The following is a 24,347-nucleotide window of genomic DNA, read 5'->3' as shown; positions in this document are numbered from 1 at the left end:
AAGAAAAGAAATGTACCTTCATGTTTTGTGTAGACTTAAATCAAGTTAATTACGTAAATATGTTTTCTTTAAGAAAAAATTCTATTGGAGCACTGAAATGTTTTCCAAAAAAAAAACTAGTACTAGGGGGTCTTTGTTGTGCACGTGGTGCTAAAGAATTTGCCTAGAAATAACATTTCTTTACAAATAACAACATTAAACAATTAGTAGAATTGGTCATTTACCCTCTCTTTTTTTTTGATAGGTGGTTGTAGGAGGTTTGCACCAACAAATGAAATTATTAAATATCACAAAATAGCTTTTAATTTAAAAAAAATAAAATAAACCAAGCAATTTCCCCTCAAATTAGACTTTTTTTTTTTGGAATGAATGCAACAACAAATTCAAAGGTTACAAACCGGAGCGAGATTTCCTCAATAAATTGAATAGAATGAAAACCGTATTTGGAAAATGTTATCTGTTTGTGTATGTAGTAAGGCAAAGAATAATTCTCAGTTATTATGACCTGCTCGTTCCAGTCAAAACCCCCCAAAAAAGTGTGTAAACAATCCACGCAGAAATGCACCTTGGACGCCACATTTGTCAGCGGGCTATAAATAGACGCATCCGATTAGTCACCATCAAGGTTCCGATTTATTTCTTCTTCTTCCCCCTGAGGAAGTGCTTCATGTCGTAAATAGCGGCTCAAATGTTCTCGCGCCGACAGGAGCGGCCACACCTTGCTGGCCTTCTGGTTCTCGCGGCAGGAGAACAAGCTCAACCGGCAGCAGACCATCGAGCTGGGCCACCACATCCTCAAAGCGCATATCTTCAAGGTTCAACTTTATTCAGAAGACGCCTTTTCTTGCATGTGAAGAAGTAAAAACAATTAATAACACGAGGTACAAACGGAAAATGTCCATTTGTTCAAGGGTCTGAGCAAAAAAGTGGGCGTGTCCTCGTCCATCCTGCAAGGTCTATGGGTGTCCTACAGCACGGACGGTCTGTCGGCCGCTCTCTCCTCGCTGAGGAACCTCTACACCCCCAACATCAAGGTGAGCGTCCTCATTCCAAACTGGACTCAATTCATCTCTTAATTAATCTCTTCATTAATCTCTTCCATCCCCAAGACATGTTTTTTTTTTTTTTTAAGAGTTAAAAGAATCAAATGTTCAAGCTTGGGTATATTGTTTGTTTACTATTATTTACATTCATTATTATTTTTAAAAAATTGGCAAACTAAATATTTATTGAGATAAGTGAATGAAATGTACATAAAAGTGAATATATACATTTATTCATGAACTAATTTTACTCGTCGCTGAAGTGTTGCGGGGCCAATAATTACATAAAATAATGTACTTTTTGAATATATAATTTACTTTTTGAATATATAATATATTAATATATTATATAATATATAAAAATATAATAATTATTTACATTTATAATATTTTTATATTTTTATATTGACCTTTACAATATGTCATGAACTAATTTAATTGCATTTGGTGTTATTTTTAAATTGTTAAGGCACAAATAAATCATTTTTTAAAAAATATTTGCACATGAATGTTAAATGTATTTAATTAAAAGTAATATTTTTATTAACTACTGTAATTTAATGCTCCAGCAGGGATTGCAGTACTATAAGAAAAAAATAAAATAAAATGTAGCTTTGAAAATCAGGGTTATGTAAATCAACAATTTATTTTTCATGCGCGTTTTGACCCAAAAGGCTAACGTGTGTTTGCAGGTGAGTCGTTTGCTGATGCTGGGCGGGGCCAACGTCAACTACCGCACGGAAGTGCTGAACAACGCCCCCGTGCTGTGCGTCCACGCCCACCTGGGCTACATGGACATGGTGGCCCTGCTGCTGGAATTCGGCGCCTATGCCGACGCCCCCTCCGAGAGCGGCCTGACGCCGCTGGGCTACGCCGCCGCCGGGGGTCACATGGCCATCGTGACGGCGCTGTGTCGCAAGAGAGCCAAGGTGCGCGGCGCATGATTTGACCGTGGAGTCGAACCGATTTTAGGGTTGGCGTTAGGGTTATTTTGATTTTTACTTCTAAAACTGTGAAAGAGAAAGTTGTCGATATGCCGGCAGGTGGACCACCTGGACAGGAACGGGCAGTGCGCGTTGGTGCACGCCGCCCTCCGGGGTCACATGGAGGTGGTGAAGTTCCTCATCCAATGCGACTGGAGCGGCGGGTCGGCGCCGCAGAGCCCGCAGCAGGCCGCCTTCACCAAGAGCCACGCCGTCCAGCAGGCCCTCGTCGCCGCCGCCAGTATGGGCTACACCGAGGTGCCGAATCGTCTTTCTAATTGCCCATGAAGACAATTGTTTTGTTGACACTCCCTATAGCGCAGCTCCACCTAGTGGATGCGTAACGCAACCCAGCCACCACCATAGCTTCTATTCCATGCACCTTATAATGCAAACACCCTGTTTGACATTTTGATGTGCTCTATATGCTCCGATTTTCAAGCAATTTACATGGGGACAATGCGGAGAAAAAAAACGTTTTTTTTTTTCTGAAATTTCTCTTCAGATCGTGTCCTACCTGCTTGACCTTCCGGAAAAAGACGAGGAGGAGGTGGAGCGAGCGCAGATCAACAACTTTGACTCGCTGTGGGGCGAGACGGGTGAGCGCAGGCGTCGTCCATACATTATGGAGTATGTGTCATGTGACTCCTAATCGTCTTCCTCCGCCTCCAGCTCTGACAGCGGCATCGGGTCGGGGCAAGCTGGAGGTGTGCCGCCTGCTGCTGGAGCAAGGCGCCGCCGTTGCTCAGTCCAATCGGCGAGGAATCGTGCCGCTCTTCAGCGCCGTCCGACAGGGCCACTGGCAGGTCAGCATATTCCACAATAGTGATATTTTAATGCAGTATACTGTAAATATATATATTATTATATATATATATTATTGTATTTTCCGCACTATAAGGCGCACCGGATTATAAGGCGCACCCTCAATTAATGACATATTTTAAAACTTTTTCAACCACAATATAGTAATACTCAAAGTAATAACAATAATAACTCAAATAATAACTCTAAACTCTCAATAGCATAATAACTCAATGTCAATATGACCAACCTTGTTCAAATGTAAACACGCAAAAGAAAAAGGTAAAGGTTACTTTATCACTTCATTCCCCATCTACGAATCCCAATCTCAAAATTGATCCATATATAAGGCGCACCTGATTATAAGGCGCACCATCAGCTTTTTAAAATAAATAACGCTTTTGGGTGCGCCTTATAGTGCGGAAAATACGATATATAACATATACACGGTAGAGTATGTATTATAATAATGTATAATAATGCTAGTTATTCTCCTCACGATCATAAGTAATAATCATATTCCTTTGTCAGATAGTGGACCTTCTCCTGACACACGGCGCCGACGTCAACTTGGCGGACAAACAGGGCCGCACGCCGCTCATGATGGCCGCCTCGGAGGGCCACCTGGGAACGGTGGAGTTTCTGCTCACGCAAGGTCAGTGTCCGTGTAGAAAACCTCGCTTTGTGAACGACGTTGACGTGAAGCTAAAATGAGCGTTTATCTTCCACTATCAGCCCACTTAAAATATATTATTAACGTTTATAGCCGTCATTGGGAGTGAACGTTTTGATATTTTTCATGTTTTGCTCGTCTGTGATGTCCACCTTTCGTAACCAATAGTGTGTATAAAAAAGCAAATTTATCTTTATATTTGAGATTTACCTCGTTTTTTTGTTTGTTTTTTTCACTTACCTATTTCTCCACATTGAATTTTTTTTGACTTGGTCCCAGGAGCTTCCCTGTCGCAGACGGATAAGGAGGGTCTTACGGCGCTCAGCTGGGGCTGTCTCAAGGGTCACCTGCCGGTGGTCCGATGCCTGGTGGAGAGCGGCGCCGCCACCGACCACGCTGACAAAAACGGCCGGACGCCGCTTGACCTGGCCGCCTTCTACGGCGACTCTGACGTGGTCAGTCAAAGCAATTTGGGAAAGGGTGAAATGTACCGTATTTTCCGCGCTATAAGGCACACCTAAAAGCCCAAACTATAAGATGCAGGGTTCAAAGTATGAGAAAAAAGTAGCAGCTCACAGTCCGAAATTTACGATATGTGTATTTTCATCTATTTTTTACTGCTGCATTTCAATAATAAATGTTGTTTTTTTTTTTTTACAATTCAAATTTTGTAACTTCTTATTTGAAATTTTAGTTTGATACCTGTGCTCCAATTTTGAAGCAATTTATATGGAAAACAGGCGCAATTTGATCAAAAAAAGTTTAATATTTAATTGAATCCTAATTATATTACTTTAAATTCTTGATTCATCTTGGAATTGATCTAAAAAGTCTTTTAATGTAATGTCTTTCCACAAATCAGCTTTACTCTTAATCTCTGATTGAAAAGTTTGACTGACTTATCTGATTGATTTGTTGACATTCCCTTTAGCGCAGCTCCATCTAGTGGACGCAAAACGCAAGCCCAGCCACTACTGTAGCTTCTATTCTATGCCCCTCATAATACAGCGCGCCTTATACATGAAAACAGTTTGAAAATAGGCCATTCGTTGAAGACAATACGATAAAAACTCCATATTCACGTACGTAATCCTCTTCAGGTCCAGTTCTTGGTGGACCACGGAGCCATGATCGAGCACGTGGACTATAGCGGCATGCGTCCTCTGGACCGGGCGGTGGGCTGCAGGAACACGTCTGTGGTGGTGGCCCTGCTCAAGAAAGGCGCCAAGATAGGTGAGAGCATCCACATCTTTTCACTCATTGGCCTGCTGCCACAGTAGCATGAGGCGCTCAAATTGCATTTTTTTTCAATGTGACACCTGTCTTCATAAGAAACAATACTTTGGGTTCATTTTCTTTTGAAAACATCAAAAAGCGAGAAGTGTGAGAATGTGGACATGAAAATTCAGGGATCAGGGAGATCGTTTGAGCAGTGCCTGGGGATCACCATAGCAACAAAAAAAAGTTTCAGACTTCCCCCAACACAGTCATTACTTTTGTGAATGTTGACCCTTATTTTTGGTGGGTATTATTTTTGTTGTCATTTTATTTCTTATTTGGAAATGTAGATCCTGCTGCAAAAAGCTGACCCGATCGACGAGTTTAAAAACAAAAATTCGAACCATTCGCTGCAACCCAGCCCACAGATAATAATATGCACCCATCTAGCAGCGGAAAAAGATCATGAAAATTAAACCAGAAAAAGTCTTCCAAAATTCAAAGAAGCACTCAATATATAACCCCTCCTCAAAAAAAAGGGGGGATAAAAATGTTGAAAAAATTGATTGAAAAATTAAAAAAATTTAAAAAAAATTAAATAATGATTTTTTATATATATATATATATATATATATATATATATATATATATATATATATATATATATATATATATATATATATATTTAACTATATATATATTTAACTATATATATATTTTTATTATAATAAATAATAAACATAATATTATTTTAAATTAATTTTGATCATGTATGATTGATCAGCAAATTACGACATGACAACCAAACCGCAAATTTGCGGCAAAAAAAAAGAATCGCATAGAATGCCAAATCTCCTGTGATCAGATCCAGCTAATCATATTCATATATAATCTAAAAAAATACAACTTAACGTTATTATTTTGTTTCTGTGTTTTCAACAAAACCTCCATTTGATTATGATGATGATTGTTTTTTTTTAAGTCCATTTCAGGTTGTTTACAGCATCTGCTAGACATGCAAATTCTATTCAAATCAATGTTGTATTTTAGTCTTTTTTTTTTTGTTATGAAAAGTCACTGTGTGTTGCTGGTTTGTGGTCAAAAGGTCGCACATTAAACATCACCGACTGACCAGGTTTTTTTTTCTTTTTTTTTTTTGAGCCATTTACCGTTTTGAAAAAGTCAAATCAAGTCCAGTTTTTTGCGGCGTCACGTCCGTCATCCCCACTTCCCACCACGGCGGCTGCTATTTGTGTTTCTCGTGGTCTCTTCCCCGCATGTCCCGTCATCCTTCGCCTCCTTTGCGTTCCTCCGCCCGGCGACAGATGTCGGATCTGGCTTGTGATGGATTTCTTGAGTTCTTTTTCCTTATTTTGCTTCTCACTGCTGCTTTTTTTTGTGTGTGTGTGTTTCTATTCTCACTCCTCCACCTCCATCGCAATTTTTCTCTCTTTCACTCCCACGCTCTTCTCCCTTTGACCTTTGACCCCGCCCCGCCTCCCTCTCCGGCCCCAGGATGTCAGACGCTGCCCAGTCGGCCCCGAGGTAAAGCCAAGGCTGTCGACCTCCCACCCCAGCAGGCATTTTGACAGCTCTATCTCCTTTCTGTGTTGTGTGTGTTTCCTCCCGAGCGTCGGCGGGCCAGCTTTTAGCGTTAGCTAACTAAAGTGACTAATAGGCGTACGCTTTGAGGTAGATGGTCCGAGCCCGTTTCCTGGCAGCATGGATGCATGATAGCGGCCTCCGAGCGACACTGACTGCGTGGTTGTGTTTCTTTTTTTCTTTTCTTTTTTTGATTTTAGCAGGAAGTGCATGCGCGACATTGCCCTCGCCGCCGCCGCGCACCGAGGTCGCTCGCTGTCATCCTGACGTCACTCGACGCCCTCACCAACGGCGGCGGGACTCCTCCTGCCTGCCGCTTTGTCCTTTTACTTCGTCGTGTTGTTTTTTGTGCATTTGTGGTGTTTTATTCGTGTGTGTGTGTGTCACAGATTGCCGATACACTTTAAACAAGCTCAGCCCGACGTATACGGTGCATCCAGAAAGGATGAGCAGTGATTTGGTTTTTCCACATTTTGTGACGTTACAGCTGGCCACGATTCTGCCATTATTTTACTTACAAATATTTATTTGTAATATAAATATTCATATTTGTTGTGTTTATTAAATATTGCAACAAAATTAATGTCAGATTTTAATGTATTTGTTAATATATGTATCTATTTATTTACATATTTATTCATTATTATTATGTGTTTTAATAATATTAACCAGATCATTCATAAATTAACTAGCATAAAATCAACCATAATATATTATGTTTATTAAAAACCTACACAATTGTTTACGCTGATAAATATTAAAAAAATATACGATACACTTATTAAATTTTGCAACAAAAATAATATGAGAACTTTACTGTAGGAATTATATTTCTTTTTCCCAAAATACAGTACAAAACAATATATAATAATATAATAAATATAATATAATGACAACATGAAAAAAGCTGGTTGTAAATCATTAAAAATAAAAGTTTTTTTTACCTATATATATATATGTATATATATATATATATGTATGTATATATATATATATATATATATATATATATATATATATATATATATATATATATATATATATATATGGATAGATAGATAGATAGATAGACAGACAGACAGACAGACAGACACAATTTCATTATAGATTGTTGTATATTGCACAGGGAAACAAGTTGAATCCATTTAGTAAAAAGTCTTTCAAATAACATATAACTAGAAAAAGTGAAGCACTGTGAATCCTTTTCCGATGCACTGTACATATCAAATCTAAATGACAAATGGGGTAGTTACCCCTTTGAAAACAAGATGATTATTTCTTTAACCCTTGCAGAAAGCAAGTTTCCTGTATCAAAGCCGTGATATTTTCTCAATTGTGGATCGTTATTGTTTTCCTCTTCCATCTGCCATTTTTAGCTGTCTTCACCCTTGTCCCCCGTTCTAATGATGATTATTAGCGTACCCCACCCCGGTACACTGGATTGGTCGTATTTCCTTTTGTTTCTCCTCACACTTGAATTGAACGCGCAATCCAGGAGACGCCCGGTGGGATACGCGTATTTCACCTTCTTACGATTGTGTGTTTGTGTTTGTACGTGTCGTTTTGACTTCCTTCCTCCTCTCTTCCTTCTATCCGTAATTTCCCGACGCGCCGTCGTCCTGACTTTCTCCTCTTCCTTTGTGACGCAGGTCCAGCCACGTGGGCCATGGCCACCTCCAAACCCGACATCATGATCATACTGCTCAGCAAGCTCATCGAGGAGGGCGACGGCTTCTATAAGGTGCGAGAACAAATTATTTTTTGCAAATAAATAAACACTGCGAACCCCCAAAGACGCTTCGGGAAGTATTTGAGATTTTAACAGACTTTCTGCTGGAAATCTTGTCACATTTTAATGCCATGACAGGAATGTCTTCTTTTCAAATTGAGAGCAAATTAACTGGAATTTTCTGTAGTTGATAGACATACCACTACAGGTTTAGTTCCAACATTATTTAAATTAGATGCAGATGACACTGCAAAAAATCCATCCATAAATGCTTCACGCACCAAATTAAATTCAACATTTTTGAAAAAATCAAGATGGATAATCCACCCATTTTCATCCACCTCATGGGGAAATTATTCTAACGCCCTACACAAATGCTCACGTCTTTTCCAGATTTGGTCACGTGAAATTTTCAGCGCGAGCCCGAGGGCACTTTGAGTAAAGCCGAAATGCAAATGCACTTCAACATCCTTCCTTGACACGGTTTACGACTTTTTTTGTTAGTCAGGGCTTTGACGGTATCCTTTGGCATGTAATGATCCTTTGTGCGTGTGCGTTTTTGGTTTTTGTTACATGGCGGAGACCAAATTCTGCATTTTACTGTCTTTTTGGGGACCATTTTGGTGGACCCCACAAATTCAGCCCCCTTTTTGAGGGTCAAAATTTGCTTTTAGAGTATAGGTTTGAATTAGATTTCGGTTGAGGTCAAGGTAAGGTTTTAGTTAGTAAGTTCAAAGGCCTGAAAATGCATTATGACAATGGGATGTCCCCACTATGACTGAGAAACCCGTGCGCGAATACCTGAGGGTAGGTGCTTCAGAAAAAGATATCTGAAAAAAATGTCTCCCAACAGAAGGGGAAGGTGAAGGAGGCGGCACAACGCTATCAGTACGCCCTCAAAAAGTTCCCGCGCGAAGGCTTCAGCGAGGACCTCAAGACGTTCAGGGAGCTCAAGGTTTCGCTCTTCCTCAACCTGTCCCGATGTCGCAGGAAAATGAACGTGAGTCGGCGGACTTCCCAAAAACTTTCCATGTAGTTGCTCTGCCGGCTCGGTGTTAAGTGTTTCTGTTTTGCGTGCAGGACTTTGGGATGGCTGAGGAATTTGCTACCAAAGCCCTTGAACTGAAACCCAAATCCTACGAGGCCTACTACGCCAGGGCTCGGGCCAAGCGTAGCAGCAGGTACGCTGATCCTGAAGACCTCCCGTTGTCATTCGTTCTCAGCTAAAATAGATCTCGAACGTCCATTGCCGTCGTCGGTAGCGAACGCTCTCAAATTTCCCGTTTGACTCGCAGGCAGTTTTCCGAAGCCTTGGAGGACCTGAACGAAGCCATGAAGCAGTGCCCCAACAACCGAGAGATCCAGCGGCTGCTGCAGCGCGTGGAGGAGGAGTGTCAGCAGCTGAGCCAGGGGGAGCTCCAGCCTCCGGACCTGGAGCTGGAGCCCCCCCCTTCCCCGCCTCCGACGCCTCCCCCTGAAGATGAAGAGTGCCTGGCCCTCTCCATGCCTCTCCCGCCTCCCCCGGAGCCCCGTTTGGAGGACATGGAGCCGGTCCAGGATCTCTTTGAGGACGAGGACTACCTAGAGCAGGAGCTGGAGGCCATGTCCATGGGTCTGCCCCCACCGGAGTCCCTCAGCAATGCCTCCAGTCTTCCCATCATTCAGAGCCCTCCACTGTCCCCCACACACGCAGACCAGATCTACCTAACCGGCGGTTCTCCCATGGGGCAGCCTTACGAGTACCACCCCACGTCCTCGTCTATGTCCTCCCCCACCCGCGGGTCCTACCAGACCACGCCGCCCTCCCTCTCCCCGACACATCACAACTCCCATTATCGACACAGCCCGCCGCACACTTCCCCGGTGCACCAGCCGTCCTACCGCTTCAGCCCGCCGCCGCCGGGGATGGAGCGCCAGAGCCCGCCGCCGTCCCCCCTGCGCCGGGCCGCGCAGTACAGAGCCAGTCCGCCGGTGGACAGCGTTTGTCTGTACAGATCCCAGTCGGGCTCCCCCGTGCGCTACCAGACGGAGCAGCACCCGGGGCGACCCAAATCGCCTCTGTCCAAGATGAGCAGCCAGCGCTCCTTCCAGCTCAGCTCTCAGCCCTCGCTGTCGTCCCAGCATCACCAAGCCCAAGGCCTCCGGCTCCAGCCCTCCATCGCCCAAATCGTGCGCACAAACCAGCCCAACAGCGGCTACGGCGGCCACTCCATGGGTAACCGGTACCAGGGCGGCTCGGTGGACGTGGACAGCCGACTGGTGTACCAGCCCTCGCTGGACGGGCGCTCTATGTCGCAGGTGCAAGCCAGCCTCAGCTCTGGCGCCCTCTGTCAGCACGGCGGCCGAGGAGGGGTCATGGAGTCGGGCCTGTTGAAGGACGAGCTACCCCAGCGCCCCTCCTCTGCCTACCGCGCCAGCAGCGGGGGTCCGGCGGGCATCCGTTACAGTCAGACGCCTCAAATCAGTCGCAGCCAGTCCGCCGCCTATTACCCCGTCTCTGAGCACGTCCTGGAGCGCGCCAACGCCATGCCGCCCTGTCAGCTGGGCTCCCCCGAAGTCCCGCACATGGTGAGGCGCCCCGTCAGCGCCAACACCGCCGAGATCAAACCGCACGTGCCCACCCCCAGGCCCCTCATCCACTCTCAGAGCGTGGGTCTTCGGTTCTCCCCCTCCAGCAACAACATCTCCACCGGCTCCACCTCCAACCTGGCGCCGGGCTTCAGACCGTCCTCCTCCATCCAGCAGATGGAGATCCCCCTGCAGCCCGCGTACGAGCGCTCCTGCGACGACATGTCGCCCATCTCTCCCTCGCAGGCCGGCGGGGGGCTCTATCCGAGCGAGCCCGCCCGCTCTCGTAACACCCCCTTCATGGGCGTCATAGACAAGACGGCGCGGACTCAGCAGTACCTGCACCAGCCATCTCGGTCCCGCGCCATGACCTCCATGGACTCGGCCGTCAGCCCCACCTCGCCGGGCCAGCTGGTCCAACAGGGGTCCACCTACAGCCCGCCCACCTCGCTGGGAAACATCGCCTTCTACAACAAAACCAACAACGCGCAAAACGGACACCTGCTGGAGGAGGACTACTACGCCCAAACCCCGCCGCCCTCACTGGGGAAACTGGCCAATGGCTCGCGCGGCGCCGGGGACATCCTGGAGCGGGTCAGCCAAGTGCCCACCTACCCGGACGTCAAAGTGGCCAGGACTCTGCCTGTGGCGCAGGCCTACCAGGACAACATGTACCGCCAGCTCTCCCGAGAGTCCCGCACGCAAGGGCCCTCCTCACCCATCAAACCAAAGAGACCGTTCGTGGAGTCCAACGTTTGACGGCTCGGCCTGCGACCCGTAGAAACTCCCAACGGGAAGGAGGACTCGACCGGGAAGAACTTTTTCAAGAGGGGGCGACATACACTTTTAAAGGTCTTAAGACTCGAACGTGACTGACCGATACGCCATGACGTCACCATCCCGTAACGCTCACAGGCCTCAGTCCGAATCCTGGACGACAACCGGTGCGCCTCTTCCAAAACCTGCACAGGGACACGGACAACTCCTGGGACTGGTGGACTCTTATCTTGTGTGCTCTTAACCATGGTCGCTCGTAGACTCCATTCAATGTAATACAATACTATATGTTCTATACTGTACATTGCTCGACAAGAGTACAAAACGGCTCAACAACTTACGTACCGGTAGAGAACAAATGACCGTATTTATAATTAAGTTATATATTGTACATAGGAATCAGAGGAAGCATCGTTTGAATCGTATACCGTTCACGCTGCCTTGGCGTCCCACTGCTGGTCCAAGGAGGGACGGACGTGCTAAAACTCTTCACGTAAGCTGGCGGTTTTTGGCGGGGGAAGGGCGATCAAACGCATGCGCCGCGTCACTTCTCAGCTTCTCGCAGACAGATCTTCATGTTTCAGACCAGGAAGTGCGGGAATGTGCCAAAAACTATCCAAATAGGGTCGTTTGCCTTCTGAGTAAACACCATTTTGAAAGGGCGGTTAAAAAGCCCCGGGCGGCGTGTCAAACTAATTGACGTGTGTTTGACTTGGCAGAAACTCACAGATGATTTCGGGATGAAAAGCAAGCAAATGCACACTCTTGTCCTGCCTTCCTTCCTTGAAGTTTCTTTGCAAGGCTAACCATCGTTTTTCCGTTTCTTTCTCGTTACCGTTGTCGGACGCCAGCCGGCAGGTCAGACTCTCATTGAAGATCTTTACGATTTTTTTTCTAAGACTTACGAAAACTAGCACAAGCTGTACGGGTTCCGCCTGTTGCCCGTTGAAAATGTTTGCATCCGGCAGTCACAATCATCTTGAAAAAGTGCGCTTTAAAAGAAACTGTTCAAGTCGACACCCAAACTTTTCCCGAAGAAATTTCCATCTTTGTCGCAGGCACACAACGTGGGTGTTCCAAAAAAAATTTCTCGCATCTCCGTGCAACTGTGGGTGTCTCTTCAATTTTCATCGCAACTCCATAGAGATGTGGGTCTTTCAACTTTTCCCGCTATTACTGCACAATTAGCAACTTGACATCACTACCCAAACAATCCCCCGTCTACCGGAGTTCCACACGGTACCATTAACGTCCCACTTCTCTTTACTGAGATGGCGTCGCCTGTATTATACTTCCTTTCAGATCTTCTAAATGGAATCTATCAAAGAGTGTATGGTTCAAATCTGTGTATTAGCTGGCTGTAAATAGTCTGATGCATGTTCTATTCTTCTCAAGCGGAAACATGTATAGCAGGCCAGTGTGTCGCCCTATCATTTCCCCATACCTGGTTTCTTTTGATTTTACGATTAATGTATTTGCTTGCCGAGCAGAGTTCTCTTGTCTGTACATGTGAGCTTTCAGATCGCTGTGATATATATAAAAAAAAAAAGATATATTAAAAAAAACTTAATCAGAATGTGTTTTTATCTCATGCTAACTGATTGTAACCTGTACAGTAAAATGTATTGAGAGGGGGAAAACATATTTATAAATGGTTGCCTACTGAAACAAGGTATGTTTAGTCATTTATTGTATGCAACGTGACTTCTACGGCAATACGTAGGACTTTGACAAGTTAAATATGAGTACAAAAACCTTTGTCCCACCTGAAGGAAATTTGGCGCTGGAATTACAGCAACCGTGACAAGAAACGCATTATGTACACCACCACAATGTATCCGACTGGCATTGATGAATAATTTATGATTCATATGCCGTAAGGTTCACCCAGCCTATTCAAATGTTTTGTTGCGTCCCACCCAAACATGTGATGTCAGTGAAAAGGCCGCCGTGTCCTCCACTGAGCACGCTGGGACTTAGTCAAATTATGTCAAAAGGTCTAGAGCAAAAACAAATGTCCGCTACAGTGGACACAAATGAATAGGCTGGGTCGCAGAAGGTCAACTCAGATGTCATGTTAAGATGTCTTCTACTAGTTCTACAATCGTTCTAGTTCTTCTTTATCTTGCGGTTCAACAAACGGACCAGCGCAGGCGCCAGCACCACGATCGGCGGCACCAAGAAGAACTTGATGAAAAACTCCATGTAGTAGCGCGCCGATGGTTGCGGCTGCATGGGTACGCAGAACACCAAGTAGAGAACCATGGAGGACAGCACCAGGGACGCCACCAGCGACCCCAGGGACACTACCAAGCTGCGGGGCTTCAAGTGCAGGGCCAGACCCAGACCCAGCATGGCCCCGCTATCACGGGCCAGTGAGGTGAACAGGGCCACGTCGGGACGGACCCAGTCGGAGGAGCTGCACCACTTCTTCGCCAGTGTCAAAGACCTGCAAGGTGAAAGAAACATTGTTATTCATAAGTGCATTTCAATTTTTGCAATGGGTTTGGGGGGCTTTTTTTTGCCCTGTAAAATAATGAAAAAAATTACATAGTATTGTAGTATTTGTATGTATGTATTAGGGCTGCACAATTAAATTTTAATCGCGATCATGATATTGGCTGCCACGATTAATTAAGGTGATCCTCTGCGATATTAACGTTCAAAAAGCCGGTTACACTACGTGTCAAATCAAGCGTTGTCATCCTACCACCAGGGGGCAAAGTTTCCCAAGTTTGCATGACAAAAGCCTCTGCTTTTCTCACCCTAAAAAATCATTTACCAGTGTGAAATGGCGTTGAGTTTCTCACCTGATTCCTAATATATACAGCTGTCAATTGAGACCCTTTTTGTAAAATTCGATTGGATTATTTATTTTTCATGGTTTGAACATTTCTGGAATTGTACATTAACACCAAGTCGTTATTTGTGAAATAGAAATGTTTTTCTTCAGAGGGCACTTTTCATTGAGCTTTGCACTTTTTCTCGGTTAGTTTACGATGCGGATGATGCTTTATGAACCGGAATTACTTCCCGGTGATGCATTCATTTTCAAGTGTTAATAGCTTGCAATTCTTGAAATCTGAACTCAATCACTGGACCGGTTGAAATGAAACACTTTTATAGCCGTCCGGATCTTTGACGTCTATAGTCGTCAATGGCAGTGAATGAGTTAATGTGTGTGAGGAGATGTGAAATCGGAGGTGTTTTTCAAACTTTTGACTGGCGCTTTACTCGTAACAGTGGCTGGGAATCATACTTCGAATCATTGCAATAAAAAAAACAATTTTCACATCACTTTTTTATAATCAGCAATTGGTGCACAGGCTAACAATAAGCCGCCAAACATGACTCACCAAGAAAGGTCGACGCCCATCAGCCACAGCCCGCCATTCACAATCACCGTGACCAGCAGCAAGAATCCGGCGACGGCAGCAAAGAACCCGAATGGGCGCCTTATCGGCACCCTGCGGTTCAGGTACTTTCCTATCACATGGCCTTTGAAAAAAAAAAAAAAAATTAAGCTAAGTCATTATTTGTCAAATCAATTTGCACACATGAAACAAAGTCAGGACGCTATTTGCAGAGTCAATTTGAACACCGAATTTTTTTTTTTTTTTTTCCTAATCCAAAGCAAATAGCTGAAAAGCGCTCAGACCTGCAATGGAACCGGTAACCACCTGATGCGGGAAGTGGGCTAAAACAAACACTCTGGAGGCACCGACGGCCACCAGCAAAATCCCGTAAAGCGCGTACGGTATGTTCGTGACTGGTATGCTGAAACACAAAAAAGAATACAAATTAAGAAATTAAGTGGACGGGCAGATGAAAAGTTAACAGTTTTTGACACTTTTGTTTTTTTTTTTTACTTCAGTTCAAAGGACATTGTACTGCTCCTCTTGTTGTGTGAATCTTGGACCACCAGGGGCAGTATTAAGTAATTTACGCGTACATTCTGACTGCCTAGCTAACCGGTAAGCCTTTGTAATAAGTTGTTCTTCACAGAGGATAAAGAATATATGCCTGTGAGCCTTGTTATACTGTCTGTCTTTCTGTGTTGCAGCACTCTTAGTGTTCAGATATCTGTTGCTTTAAACTTCCTGTTATGTTGTGGGTGTCATTTTTTAATACAAGTTTTTTTTTTTGATAAATAAAGTCAAAAATGACCCAAGAATATTACTGCGCTTTCTAAAAACTGTTTCTAAACTGTTTGGGATAGTTACACATGACCCTGGGTCAAATTGACCCAGGATGTACTAATCTAGGGAAACAAATGTAATGAATTGTTACTTTCTTTGTAGGTTGTTGACACTTTCGGATAAATGCTATGTTGAACAAGAGACATTCGTTACAAAGTTAGCAGGAATACACACCGAAAAAAGTTTCGGAACCTTTTCAGTACGTCCACATGGGTCTATTCCACAGAAAGAAAACGAACGCACAGGTGCGCATTTTGTCCAATCCTTTGATCTTTACATCAAATGCATTTCAAGCTTTGAAAAAAAAAAAGACTGGGAAGCTGAAATTTCACCCAGATAGATGACAACATGACATTCCATCCGATGACTAAAATAATGTGAAATTGATGAGGAAACAAATGACCAAAAATGGTCAAAATAGTACTCAAGAGTTAAATTAAAGTATTGCCTTTGCTTCTTAGTGAGTGTTTTGCCAATCAAACGTTTTTGGACACTTTTGGATAAATGCGCACAACTACGGGTCATATTGACCCAAAAACATGACAAAACAAAATACTCAATCTGGATTATACACATTTCAGACACATTTGGGCGACTAAAAAGGGTCAAAAGGTCAAAGTGACATTCATGCCGTCCCTTGCAAACAAACGTAACAGGAATGTTAAAGGTTATTAAAATCCAATTTGTTAGCCTATTTATGGCATTTCCTATTAGGCGTTAGCATTAAGCTAGCACACAAACGAATTAGATGCTCGTTTGGATTGAAGGTGAATTTTTGGTGCTCCTCACCTGGCATTACGCCGATACAGGAAGGAATGCATGTCGGAGGCTATCACCCACCAGACCGCCGCAGTGACCATGGCGTGTCCCGATGGACTGCCTGATGAAGTGGGACACATATTGAAAAAAAGAAGAAAAAAAAGGTCAACAATGGAATGCAGGGTTTCAACACAGATGTGGTCATACATAGATTTTCTCACCGGGGCCATTTTCACATGTGGAGGGGTATTGCTCAACTTTGGCAAACCTGTTGCCAAACAATTGGGATTCACCAATCCACCAGAATGGCCTTTCGCCAAAAAGCATGCTAGAAATTAAATAGACAAAAAAAAGGGAACAATTTTAACACATGCTCAATAGATAAAATACTATGAAAAATTCCATCTATTTTCAATTAGTCCTCCTTTGCAAAGCGGAAACTGAAACTATATTGTACACTTATTAAACCAAATAAAATTCTGCAAAATTATGGAGAAAATGTCGTTGATTTTAACTCCCAGGAACTTCTATTTTTTTCCCATATACCATATATTTTTTTTTAAATATTAAAAAAAAATGTTTTTTAATCAAAAAGATAAAAATGTATTAAATACTAATATTAAATATATTCTATTATTATGTTATACATTAAATTGTTTATTAATTCATATTTAATAATATTCAATGTAATACAGTTAAGTAAATATTACAAATATATTAAAATTATAAAAAATGTCTAAATTGAATAAGATGTATAAAAGGTTGTGACGTGTAATGGATATACAGCATACAGTATATACGATTGCATTTACACATTTATGATTGCATATATGAATTATGTGCAATGTGTTTATATGTTCACTAAAATAATTATCAGTTAAACAAAGGGAGACAGAAAAAGATGCTATGGAAGTGTTTTATCTGACAACAATTTATAGTACATAAAACACATAACATTTTGAGACTCTTTAAGACAAAAGACTTGAACTAAAATGACAAAATAGAAGTGCAGTACCTGCAATTGACAACCTTAGTTTTTAGTAGATATAATAATCGATTACCTTTGTAGTTTATACTTTCCTAAAGTAATGGATTTATTTAGTAAATAGTCGCCAAAGGTTTTCAACTACCTTGGCTGTTGATTATTTTGTCTCTTAATCAGACTTTTTCAATGTTTTCATTTCAGTCTATTTGGAAACAGGCCATGATTTCAAAATTGACGGTATCGAAAAGGGACAAAACAAATGATGATTCAGTTAATGACTTGATTACGTCAGAAAATAGGGCCAATGTTTGTTTGCCTGTGCACCAAACAAATATTCAATCTTTTCATTAAAGGCCTAACAAAACGAAGCCTTGTAAAATGCAAACTATGAAACCCGCCGCACAAACAAACTGCATATATAAAAGCAAACGTCAAAACAAAATTGAACTTTAATGAAAAATCCTTCACTTTCGCAACTCTAGCTTGGGCGACACCACCAATAACACGCGTTGTTTATTTCACGCACTGCAAAGTGAATATATTCTATCAAATAATTCAGAAAAAAAAAGATCAAGTCACCTTTTGAGGATCAAGTTGATCCACTCTGCCATGACGGCCACCCACATCACCGCCACGCCGGTCCGCCGGCAGAAAAAGTAAGTGCAGGGGAAGACGAAGAGGAAGGCCGCCTTGGGCCCCCCGGCGTGACTGATGAGCAGCCAGAGTTTCTCCAAGCTCTTAGTCCGCTGCTGGAGAATTTCGGCGATCCAAATGCCGTGCGTGTGGATGCAATCCATCACTTGTCCTTGAGTGACTGACTGAGTGTCCCAAGCAACGGGTCGACTGATGACAAGCTTGCAGTTGCGCCTGGCGTCCAGTAGAGTTCGCGCTCACATGAGTGAAAAAACACATCGAACGTCACACTTTTCATCGTGTACGCGTGTCATTGCAACGGCGTGCATTACAAAGCGCGTTTGGCCAACGTGCGGCCGTGTGACGTCGCCGTTTATTTCATATTTGGGTTTTTTTTTGCCGTAACGTCGCATCTGGGGGCGGATGCTCCGGGCGGCGTGGCGACGTGACTCGCAACACGCGCCCCGCCTACGTCATCACGTCGCGCTACGTAAGGCACGCGCTCCGGCTCGCTGGCGGAGAAGATGGCGGCTCCTGGACCGGGGGAGTATTTCAGCGTCGGGAGCCATGTCTCTTGTGTCACCTGCCTGGGCCAGCGGCTGCAAGGGGAGGTGGTCGCCTTCGACTACCAGTCCAAGATGTTGACTCTGAGTATCCTTTTGCTTCGAGGGCCGGCCGGCTGCTCGGCCGGCTAACCGGGCCCCGCTCCGAGGGCCTGTCGGCTCCCCCGAAAATGTCAAATAGTGCTCCGCGCAGGCGTAATTGGCCCTCGCCGGGCTCGGACAACGCCTTTGTGCGTGTAAAAGCCGCGAATCCGGGCGCCGTTGCACGCGTGGGATCCGGGGACGCGTCCGCGGCGGCCGCTCGATGTGTTTTGAATCTGCTCATTGTGTTGCCAGTGCTGGATCACTATCTGGCAACGCCAGGCATCATGGCTGCGCGTGTGTGCGCAAACGGAGGCTAGCTAGCGAGGCTAACGCGGCGTGCCGTCGGTGTGTTACGATTCGAACGCGTTCGCGCACATTTACGTGGCGGATACGTGCGAGGAGCGAGGCGTGTTTGGGGTCGCGGGTTTCCCGTGTGTCCCCGCTCAACCCCCCCCCCCCCCCTCCCGTGTGCACAATGTGGGGCATGCTAGCATCGCTAGGATGCTAGCTTAGCATCGGTCAAGCTTTCACTGGCGTTGCCGATTTCCCTTCAAGTTAGCCATGCGGACGCTGCCCACTCTTAAGTCGAGTCGTCTTTTCAAGCCAAATGTTGACAGTCGAAGCATTTAAGAGACGGGCGTTTGTTGCAAGCGAGGCCTTCTGTTAGCCGCTAGCTTCATATCGAACCACTCTGCAGCCCCGAATGGGTGTGTGATTCTACAAGTGGATGTGTGTGTGCGTACGCTGTCCTCACATCCTTTGCACAATCCTTCAATTTTTTAGCACGTGTCTTTTTTGTCATTGGCATTGAGCTTCCACGGGGAAAAGAGTTTGAAACCTGGCGGTTTGTGTGTCATTGGAAGCATCGTGAGGCGTGTGTGCAAAGTCAAACTAGCTCGAGACACTTATGTGGAATCGAATCGCAATGCTACACATTTGGCATTCAAGGTCACGCTTATTATACCAGGAGACTAAACAAACGAGTATTACGGTTTGCATGATAATCAGGTTAGGCCAAGGGGAATATTATGCCAACAAAACAAGCGGTGTTTTGGATATCTTGAAATGAAGGAGCAAGTTAGCGACTGAGGGAAAACTGTGCAACGTCCCCTCAATAAATCACAATAATACGCAAAAAGATTACATTTTTTGTTAGTTGACTTGCTGTAATGAAAACTTTTTTGTTGTTTTTTTTTTTTTAAGGAAAAAAAGTTGCCATAAATCAGACTTAACATTCAGCGTAATATAAAGTTGCATTTCTTTCTATGTTTGTGAAAGTCGATCTCGCTCAAAGCAAGTTTGACTTACGCGACTAACAAAGCTAGGTGATATTACTAGCTACGCTTAATTTAATGTTAACTTTTGTGTGCACGTGTCCAGCTGTTGGTTAGTTGCTTCAGTGTATTTAGCACAATTTTCTGTTCTCTAACAATGCCGAAAAAAGTTTGATCCACGCGTCAATCACATTTGCTGAGACACCCACTTCAATATCTTTCTGTAACTTTCATTCTGTCATTCACAGATCAAAATTGTGTACATAGTGCCATTCCGTTCCCTGTTTAACAGCAGCGTATAGTGGACAAAAATGATGGAAACAGGAGTTTAACTTGCACCACTCACATTTATTAAACCATAAAAACATAGCGTGATTGTCAAGGAAGGAGCAGGTTCTCTACAAAGTGGCTGAAAATGGTTGGCTGATGTATGTTTAGTAATGTAGCAGAGTCTTAGGTGGATTTTTGCAAGCATTTTTTTTTTTTTTTTTTTAAATAAGGTTTGACCATTGTTGAGATCCTGGAGGTTGGAGTATTGAGATCAGCGTGCTAGTCGAATGTTGTCTTTGGCAAAATTCCGTTTGTTTTTACGTAAGGGGTTTTGTTCATTGACAATTGGAGTATGTTTTTTTTGTCTTTTCACTGTCCTTGGAGGGTGTTTGCTGTGGGCTGATGTAAGGCTGCTCATTAGCTCGTTAGCTCCTCAAAATTGATGTGCTAGCACTTGTGCTTTTTTATCCCTCCTGAGACCAAGCTCAATTTTGTCCGCTGTTGTCCATTTTGTCTCTGCAAGACAGAAAAGTTAATTGCATTCCACGCAAGCGCATGAAACTTAATTGGATAGTCCTGATTTGTCCTCTACTCAAAATGACCCCAAAAAAATGGTCAAAATACTGCACAAGGGTTAAGGATGGGCTTTGATATTTTTCAAGCGCTTACTTGTTATTTTTACCGAATTTACATTCAATGTATTTTCATTTTGAATAGAAATAAAAAGCTATGATGTCACGCTCCTTGACTTCCCGCCCTCCAGAATGCGCTTCCTCCAGCGGCAAGCCCAACCTCAGCGACGTCGTCCTGATCAACTTAGCCTACGTTTCCGAAGTGGACATCATCACTGACCGCACTGAGACTCCGCCCCCTCTAGCATCGCTGAATGTCAGCAAGGTCAGCATCTCTTTCAAAATGAGATGAGCCCCATATTTGCGGGAAAGTATTAACATGCGTAAACCCTGTGCTATTTTATACAATGTCATATTGTTTTGGGGTGCGTGTAACTCGGGGTCGTGCTTTGTGCGCGTGTGTGACACATTCCTTTTTTTTTTTTTTTTTCCCCATGTGAGCAATAGTACATTAAAATGCAGATGTACCAAAACATCTTAATTGGAAAACCTGCACCGTAGGCTTAAGCTAATACTAATATTTCGGGGGATGAAATTAAATAAAACACCCTGTCCTAAGACTTAAATAAGTGCTTGTCTTTGTGCTCCGGACTCGGTTAGCAACGAGTCCAAATAGGTGTCCGCGTCGATGCCTGTGCATTGTTTAAAAGCTAACATCTTAACGGCTAATTGAACCTGTTGTAGTTCCACAAAAATCAGGATTTTTTTTCTCCAATTCTTGGGTGTTTTGGCCCAAGAGGAATGCTAGTACAGCCTAGCGCCTGACTGCTTTTTATTTTTTCTGCAGCTTGCCAATCGAGCAAAGACAGAAAAGGAGGACAAGCTGTCCCAAGCCTATGCAATCAGCGCTGGGGTGTCCGTTGAGGGCCAGCAGCTATTCCAGACTATTCACAAAACGTAAGCATTAGGTCTTGTATTGTTGTTTTCCTTGTCCTCCATTTTGTCGTCGGCTGACGCCGTCATCTCCACTGCGCAGCATCAAAGAGTGTAAATGGCAGGAGAAGAACATTATCGTGATGGACGACGTCGTCATCTCGCCGCCTTACCAGGTGGACAACTGCAAAGGCAAAGAGGGAAGCGCTTTAAGTCATGTACGCAAAATAGTGAGTATGCTTTTGTCATGGAGATTATTTTCACTCGTGTCAGTTGTCCGGCTTTGTTTACAACATAATTGTGTGGATCTCAGAGGATCCTTTAATGTTGAACGTGCATGGCTTTGAATTTGAAGTGATTGGTTTTAATGGTAAAACCACTGGCAGCATCACTTGCATGAAATTGTAAACCCCTGGTTTGACTTGGTTGTTGGTTTGGGATAGTTTTTTTCCTCTTTTTTTTTTTTTTTAGATTTAGAAATTTAGATCTGGTGCTGTGCATGGACGAAAAATCGCGTGCCGTAAACCTGTATGTAAAATAGCTCCCTTTAAACGCTTATAAAATAGATATTGTGAGATTTGACTTTATTTGAAAATGTTATTTCACTCAATGTGCTAAGTGACATAAAATATAGTATTGCGTATTTACAAAAGACAACAAAAAACTATGCTCAGTGGGTTGACTTTGGCATACTAAAAAGCGAAATCCGATTGTTTTACAGAGGTTGTTCGCGTTTCCAAATAAATGTGACCTTTATGTGACCTACAAATGGCCCAAAACTGTTCCGTATGTGTATTGAGGACACTGAAATGTCACGATGGATGGCCCAGTCGAGTACCTGGCCATGTTAAAATGGCTGTCAGAATATTTTCAGTCTTCTCTGCATCTGCTTTTGCCATTTTGAGCTCAGAATTGTGACGTTTGCAGCTTATTTGTCACGTGCGGGCCGGATGAATGTAACTTGGCCATTCAGACTGAAATCAAATGATTGGATGTGGATCCGTTTCAGAACCACGTATCCAAGTTGACGGGTCGCATTTGAAAAAAATCCGATGTGTCATTTACAATACCATTAAGGAGTCAGATAAAGGTCACACACGGGGCAAAACGGAATGGGATCACTTCCAACTGCTGTCTGAAGGTCGCAAAAGTCAACTTAAGTAAGTTCAAAAGTGATCAGTAGCAACTGCGATCGTGTAAGGATCAATGTGTGCACTCATTTTTGGCTACTATAAACTAATCTTGACTGCACAGGACTAGCGGCTAATTTATGCAAGACGCTGTGCTAAACGCTGACAACGGGGGTCGTATCGTAGAATGCCGCTGTCGTGTTTTTGCAAACCAAAAACTTTTTGCAACATGCTCCCATGAAGAACATCAAAGTGGAAGCGTCCCAATATTTATTCCGAAGCTTGGGCTAGCCTTGTCGCCGCGTTTGGCTGTTCATCGTCACGAATCCTACGTATTCCTTTGCACTCGTTACTCCACGAGCACCCCAAAAAATGTAGATCTGGTGCTGCGCGTGGACGAAAAACCTCGTGCCGTTTTGTTCTCGTGAGGTCTCGTCGTGAGAGGTCTCGTCCCATTTCTAGGTATTACCCAGCGACGCAGAAATGGAGCTCGTCCCAAAGAGAACGTTTGTTTTTCAACTGTATTTTCTAAAGGTCAACTTCAGTTTAACTTTTGAGGAAGGTGCAGGAGCCTGTAAAAGACACGCGAGAGGAAAGGAGAATGTTGTTGACGCCGCTCTTTGATTTGCTCCCGCCCCAGGTGGAGAAACATTTTAGAGACGTGGAAAGTCAGAAGTCCATGCAGCGTTCACAAGCACAGCAAACACAGAAGGACTCCACTTTATCTTCTTGAGGCGCCGCCGCGGGGAAGCCGGGCAGCGGCGACAGGGGGATCGGGGGTGGGGGGGTGGGGTCCGAGGCCGGGGGCCGCCGTTCCCGCCGCCGCCGCCGCCAAACCGAGTCGGCATTCCTTGTCCTGAGCGCGGGCGTCCGCTACGAGGCGGTGCGCTTGAGGTTCCTTCCTGGGTCATGAAGATGTTAAAAAGAAGAAAAAAAAAACCCATTTAATGAAAAAAGAGAGGAAAGATAAAATCTTAAATTAGACTTTATAAAGAATAATTTAATCATGAACCATAAAGCCACCATAGTTTCCTAAAACTAACTTGAACCCTCGTCTCCTTGCTTCCTTCCTTCCTTCCTTCCTTCTCTTCACCTTCGGTTCCATTTCAGAAAGGACAAAAACTAGCGCAGTCAGAAAGGCTTTGTTAGCTTTATTTTCTGTCATCTTTTTTTTTTTTTTTTTCATTTTATTTGTTTTTCTTTCGGCCGTCTCCCATGTTCTACTGTCTGTATTTTCTGTGTTTTAAAACAAAAATGTGACTTGAAACGCCACACTTTAAAGGACATTTTCTAAAATAAAACATAACAAAAATTCTGACTGTAAATTTCAGCCACTTTTTGAAGCGCCAAGATCTTTCTTTTGATGTATTTTACAATTTACATGTTTACAGCCGAGACTGCAATTAGTCCGCATCGGAATCATTGTGAATGTTTTCAAAATGGTGTCGCGTTGTCATAAAAGTCACGTTTCACTTCCCCGCTATGTTTTGCCCTTGAGGCTGTTCCTTAATAGGGGGGACGTGGCCAAAGACGAATCCGAACTCAGGG

At 43.8% G+C, this 24,347-nt stretch overlaps 3 protein-coding genes across 12 annotated transcripts in view; 2 read left to right on the top strand and 1 right to left on the bottom strand.

Moving 5' to 3' along the window:
* tanc2b (tetratricopeptide repeat, ankyrin repeat and coiled-coil containing 2b) overlaps positions 1 to 12,973 on the top strand; it is a 95,256-nt gene extending 82,283 nt beyond the window's left edge. For 8 of the 9 annotated variants that reach the window (XM_088439590.1, XM_088439591.1, XM_088439588.1 and 5 more), the window contains 14 exons: positions 707 to 815; positions 912 to 1,034; positions 1,736 to 1,972; positions 2,087 to 2,284; positions 2,532 to 2,625; positions 2,699 to 2,832; positions 3,362 to 3,485; positions 3,783 to 3,958; positions 4,604 to 4,736; positions 6,237 to 6,266; positions 7,973 to 8,064; positions 8,906 to 9,052; positions 9,133 to 9,233; positions 9,348 to 12,973. In XM_088439590.1, coding sequence (XP_088295716.1) covers positions 707 to 815; positions 912 to 1,034; positions 1,736 to 1,972; positions 2,087 to 2,284; positions 2,532 to 2,625; positions 2,699 to 2,832; positions 3,362 to 3,485; positions 3,783 to 3,958; positions 4,604 to 4,736; positions 6,237 to 6,266; positions 7,973 to 8,064; positions 8,906 to 9,052; positions 9,133 to 9,233; positions 9,348 to 11,379 — 3,730 coding nt within the window. In that variant the 3' untranslated portion in view covers positions 11,380 to 12,973. The remainder of the gene's footprint in view (positions 1 to 706; positions 816 to 911; positions 1,035 to 1,735; positions 1,973 to 2,086; positions 2,285 to 2,531; positions 2,626 to 2,698; positions 2,833 to 3,361; positions 3,486 to 3,782; positions 3,959 to 4,603; positions 4,737 to 6,236; positions 6,267 to 7,972; positions 8,065 to 8,905; positions 9,053 to 9,132; positions 9,234 to 9,347) is intronic. The other variant, XM_088439589.1, reaches the window with a different exon arrangement.
* A 97-nt stretch (positions 12,974 to 13,070) lies between these two features.
* g6pc3 (glucose-6-phosphatase catalytic subunit 3) lies at positions 13,071 to 18,820 on the bottom strand. Its single transcript, XM_088439596.1, has 6 exons — positions 17,920 to 18,820; positions 16,577 to 16,683; positions 16,386 to 16,476; positions 15,056 to 15,174; positions 14,754 to 14,895; positions 13,071 to 13,846 (listed from the first exon to the last, which is right to left on the bottom strand). Exons 1-6 carry the CDS (start codon positions 18,135 to 18,137, stop codon positions 13,507 to 13,509), a joined length of 1,017 nt encoding a protein of 338 aa, XP_088295722.1. The 5' UTR covers positions 18,138 to 18,820; the 3' UTR covers positions 13,071 to 13,506.
* lsm12b (LSM12 homolog b) lies at positions 18,387 to 24,124 on the top strand. 2 transcript variants are annotated; one of them, XM_088439598.1, is made up of 5 exons: positions 18,387 to 18,624; positions 20,928 to 21,061; positions 21,584 to 21,693; positions 21,773 to 21,899; positions 23,440 to 24,124. In XM_088439598.1, exons 1-5 carry the CDS (start codon positions 18,498 to 18,500, stop codon positions 23,530 to 23,532), a joined length of 591 nt encoding a protein of 196 aa, XP_088295724.1. In that variant the 5' UTR covers positions 18,387 to 18,497; the 3' UTR covers positions 23,533 to 24,124. The 2 variants fall into 2 exon arrangements, with proteins under 2 accessions (XP_088295724.1, XP_088295725.1); XM_088439599.1 differs by lacking the exon at positions 18,387 to 18,624 and adding an exon at positions 19,338 to 19,355 and having other exon boundaries at positions 20,882 to 21,061.
* The last annotated feature ends 223 nt before the right edge of the window (positions 24,125 to 24,347 follow it).

The sequence above is a fragment of the Hippichthys cyanospilos genome, chromosome 17 (genome assembly GCF_059441005.1).
Source record: "Hippichthys cyanospilos isolate Australia breed blue-spotted pipefish chromosome 17, RoL_Hcya_1.0, whole genome shotgun sequence".
NCBI classification, from domain to species: Eukaryota; Metazoa; Chordata; class Actinopteri; order Syngnathiformes; family Syngnathidae; genus Hippichthys; species Hippichthys cyanospilos.
Note: the sequence above shows the minus strand (reverse complement) of the source record. Positions and strands in the feature narration are given on the sequence as shown.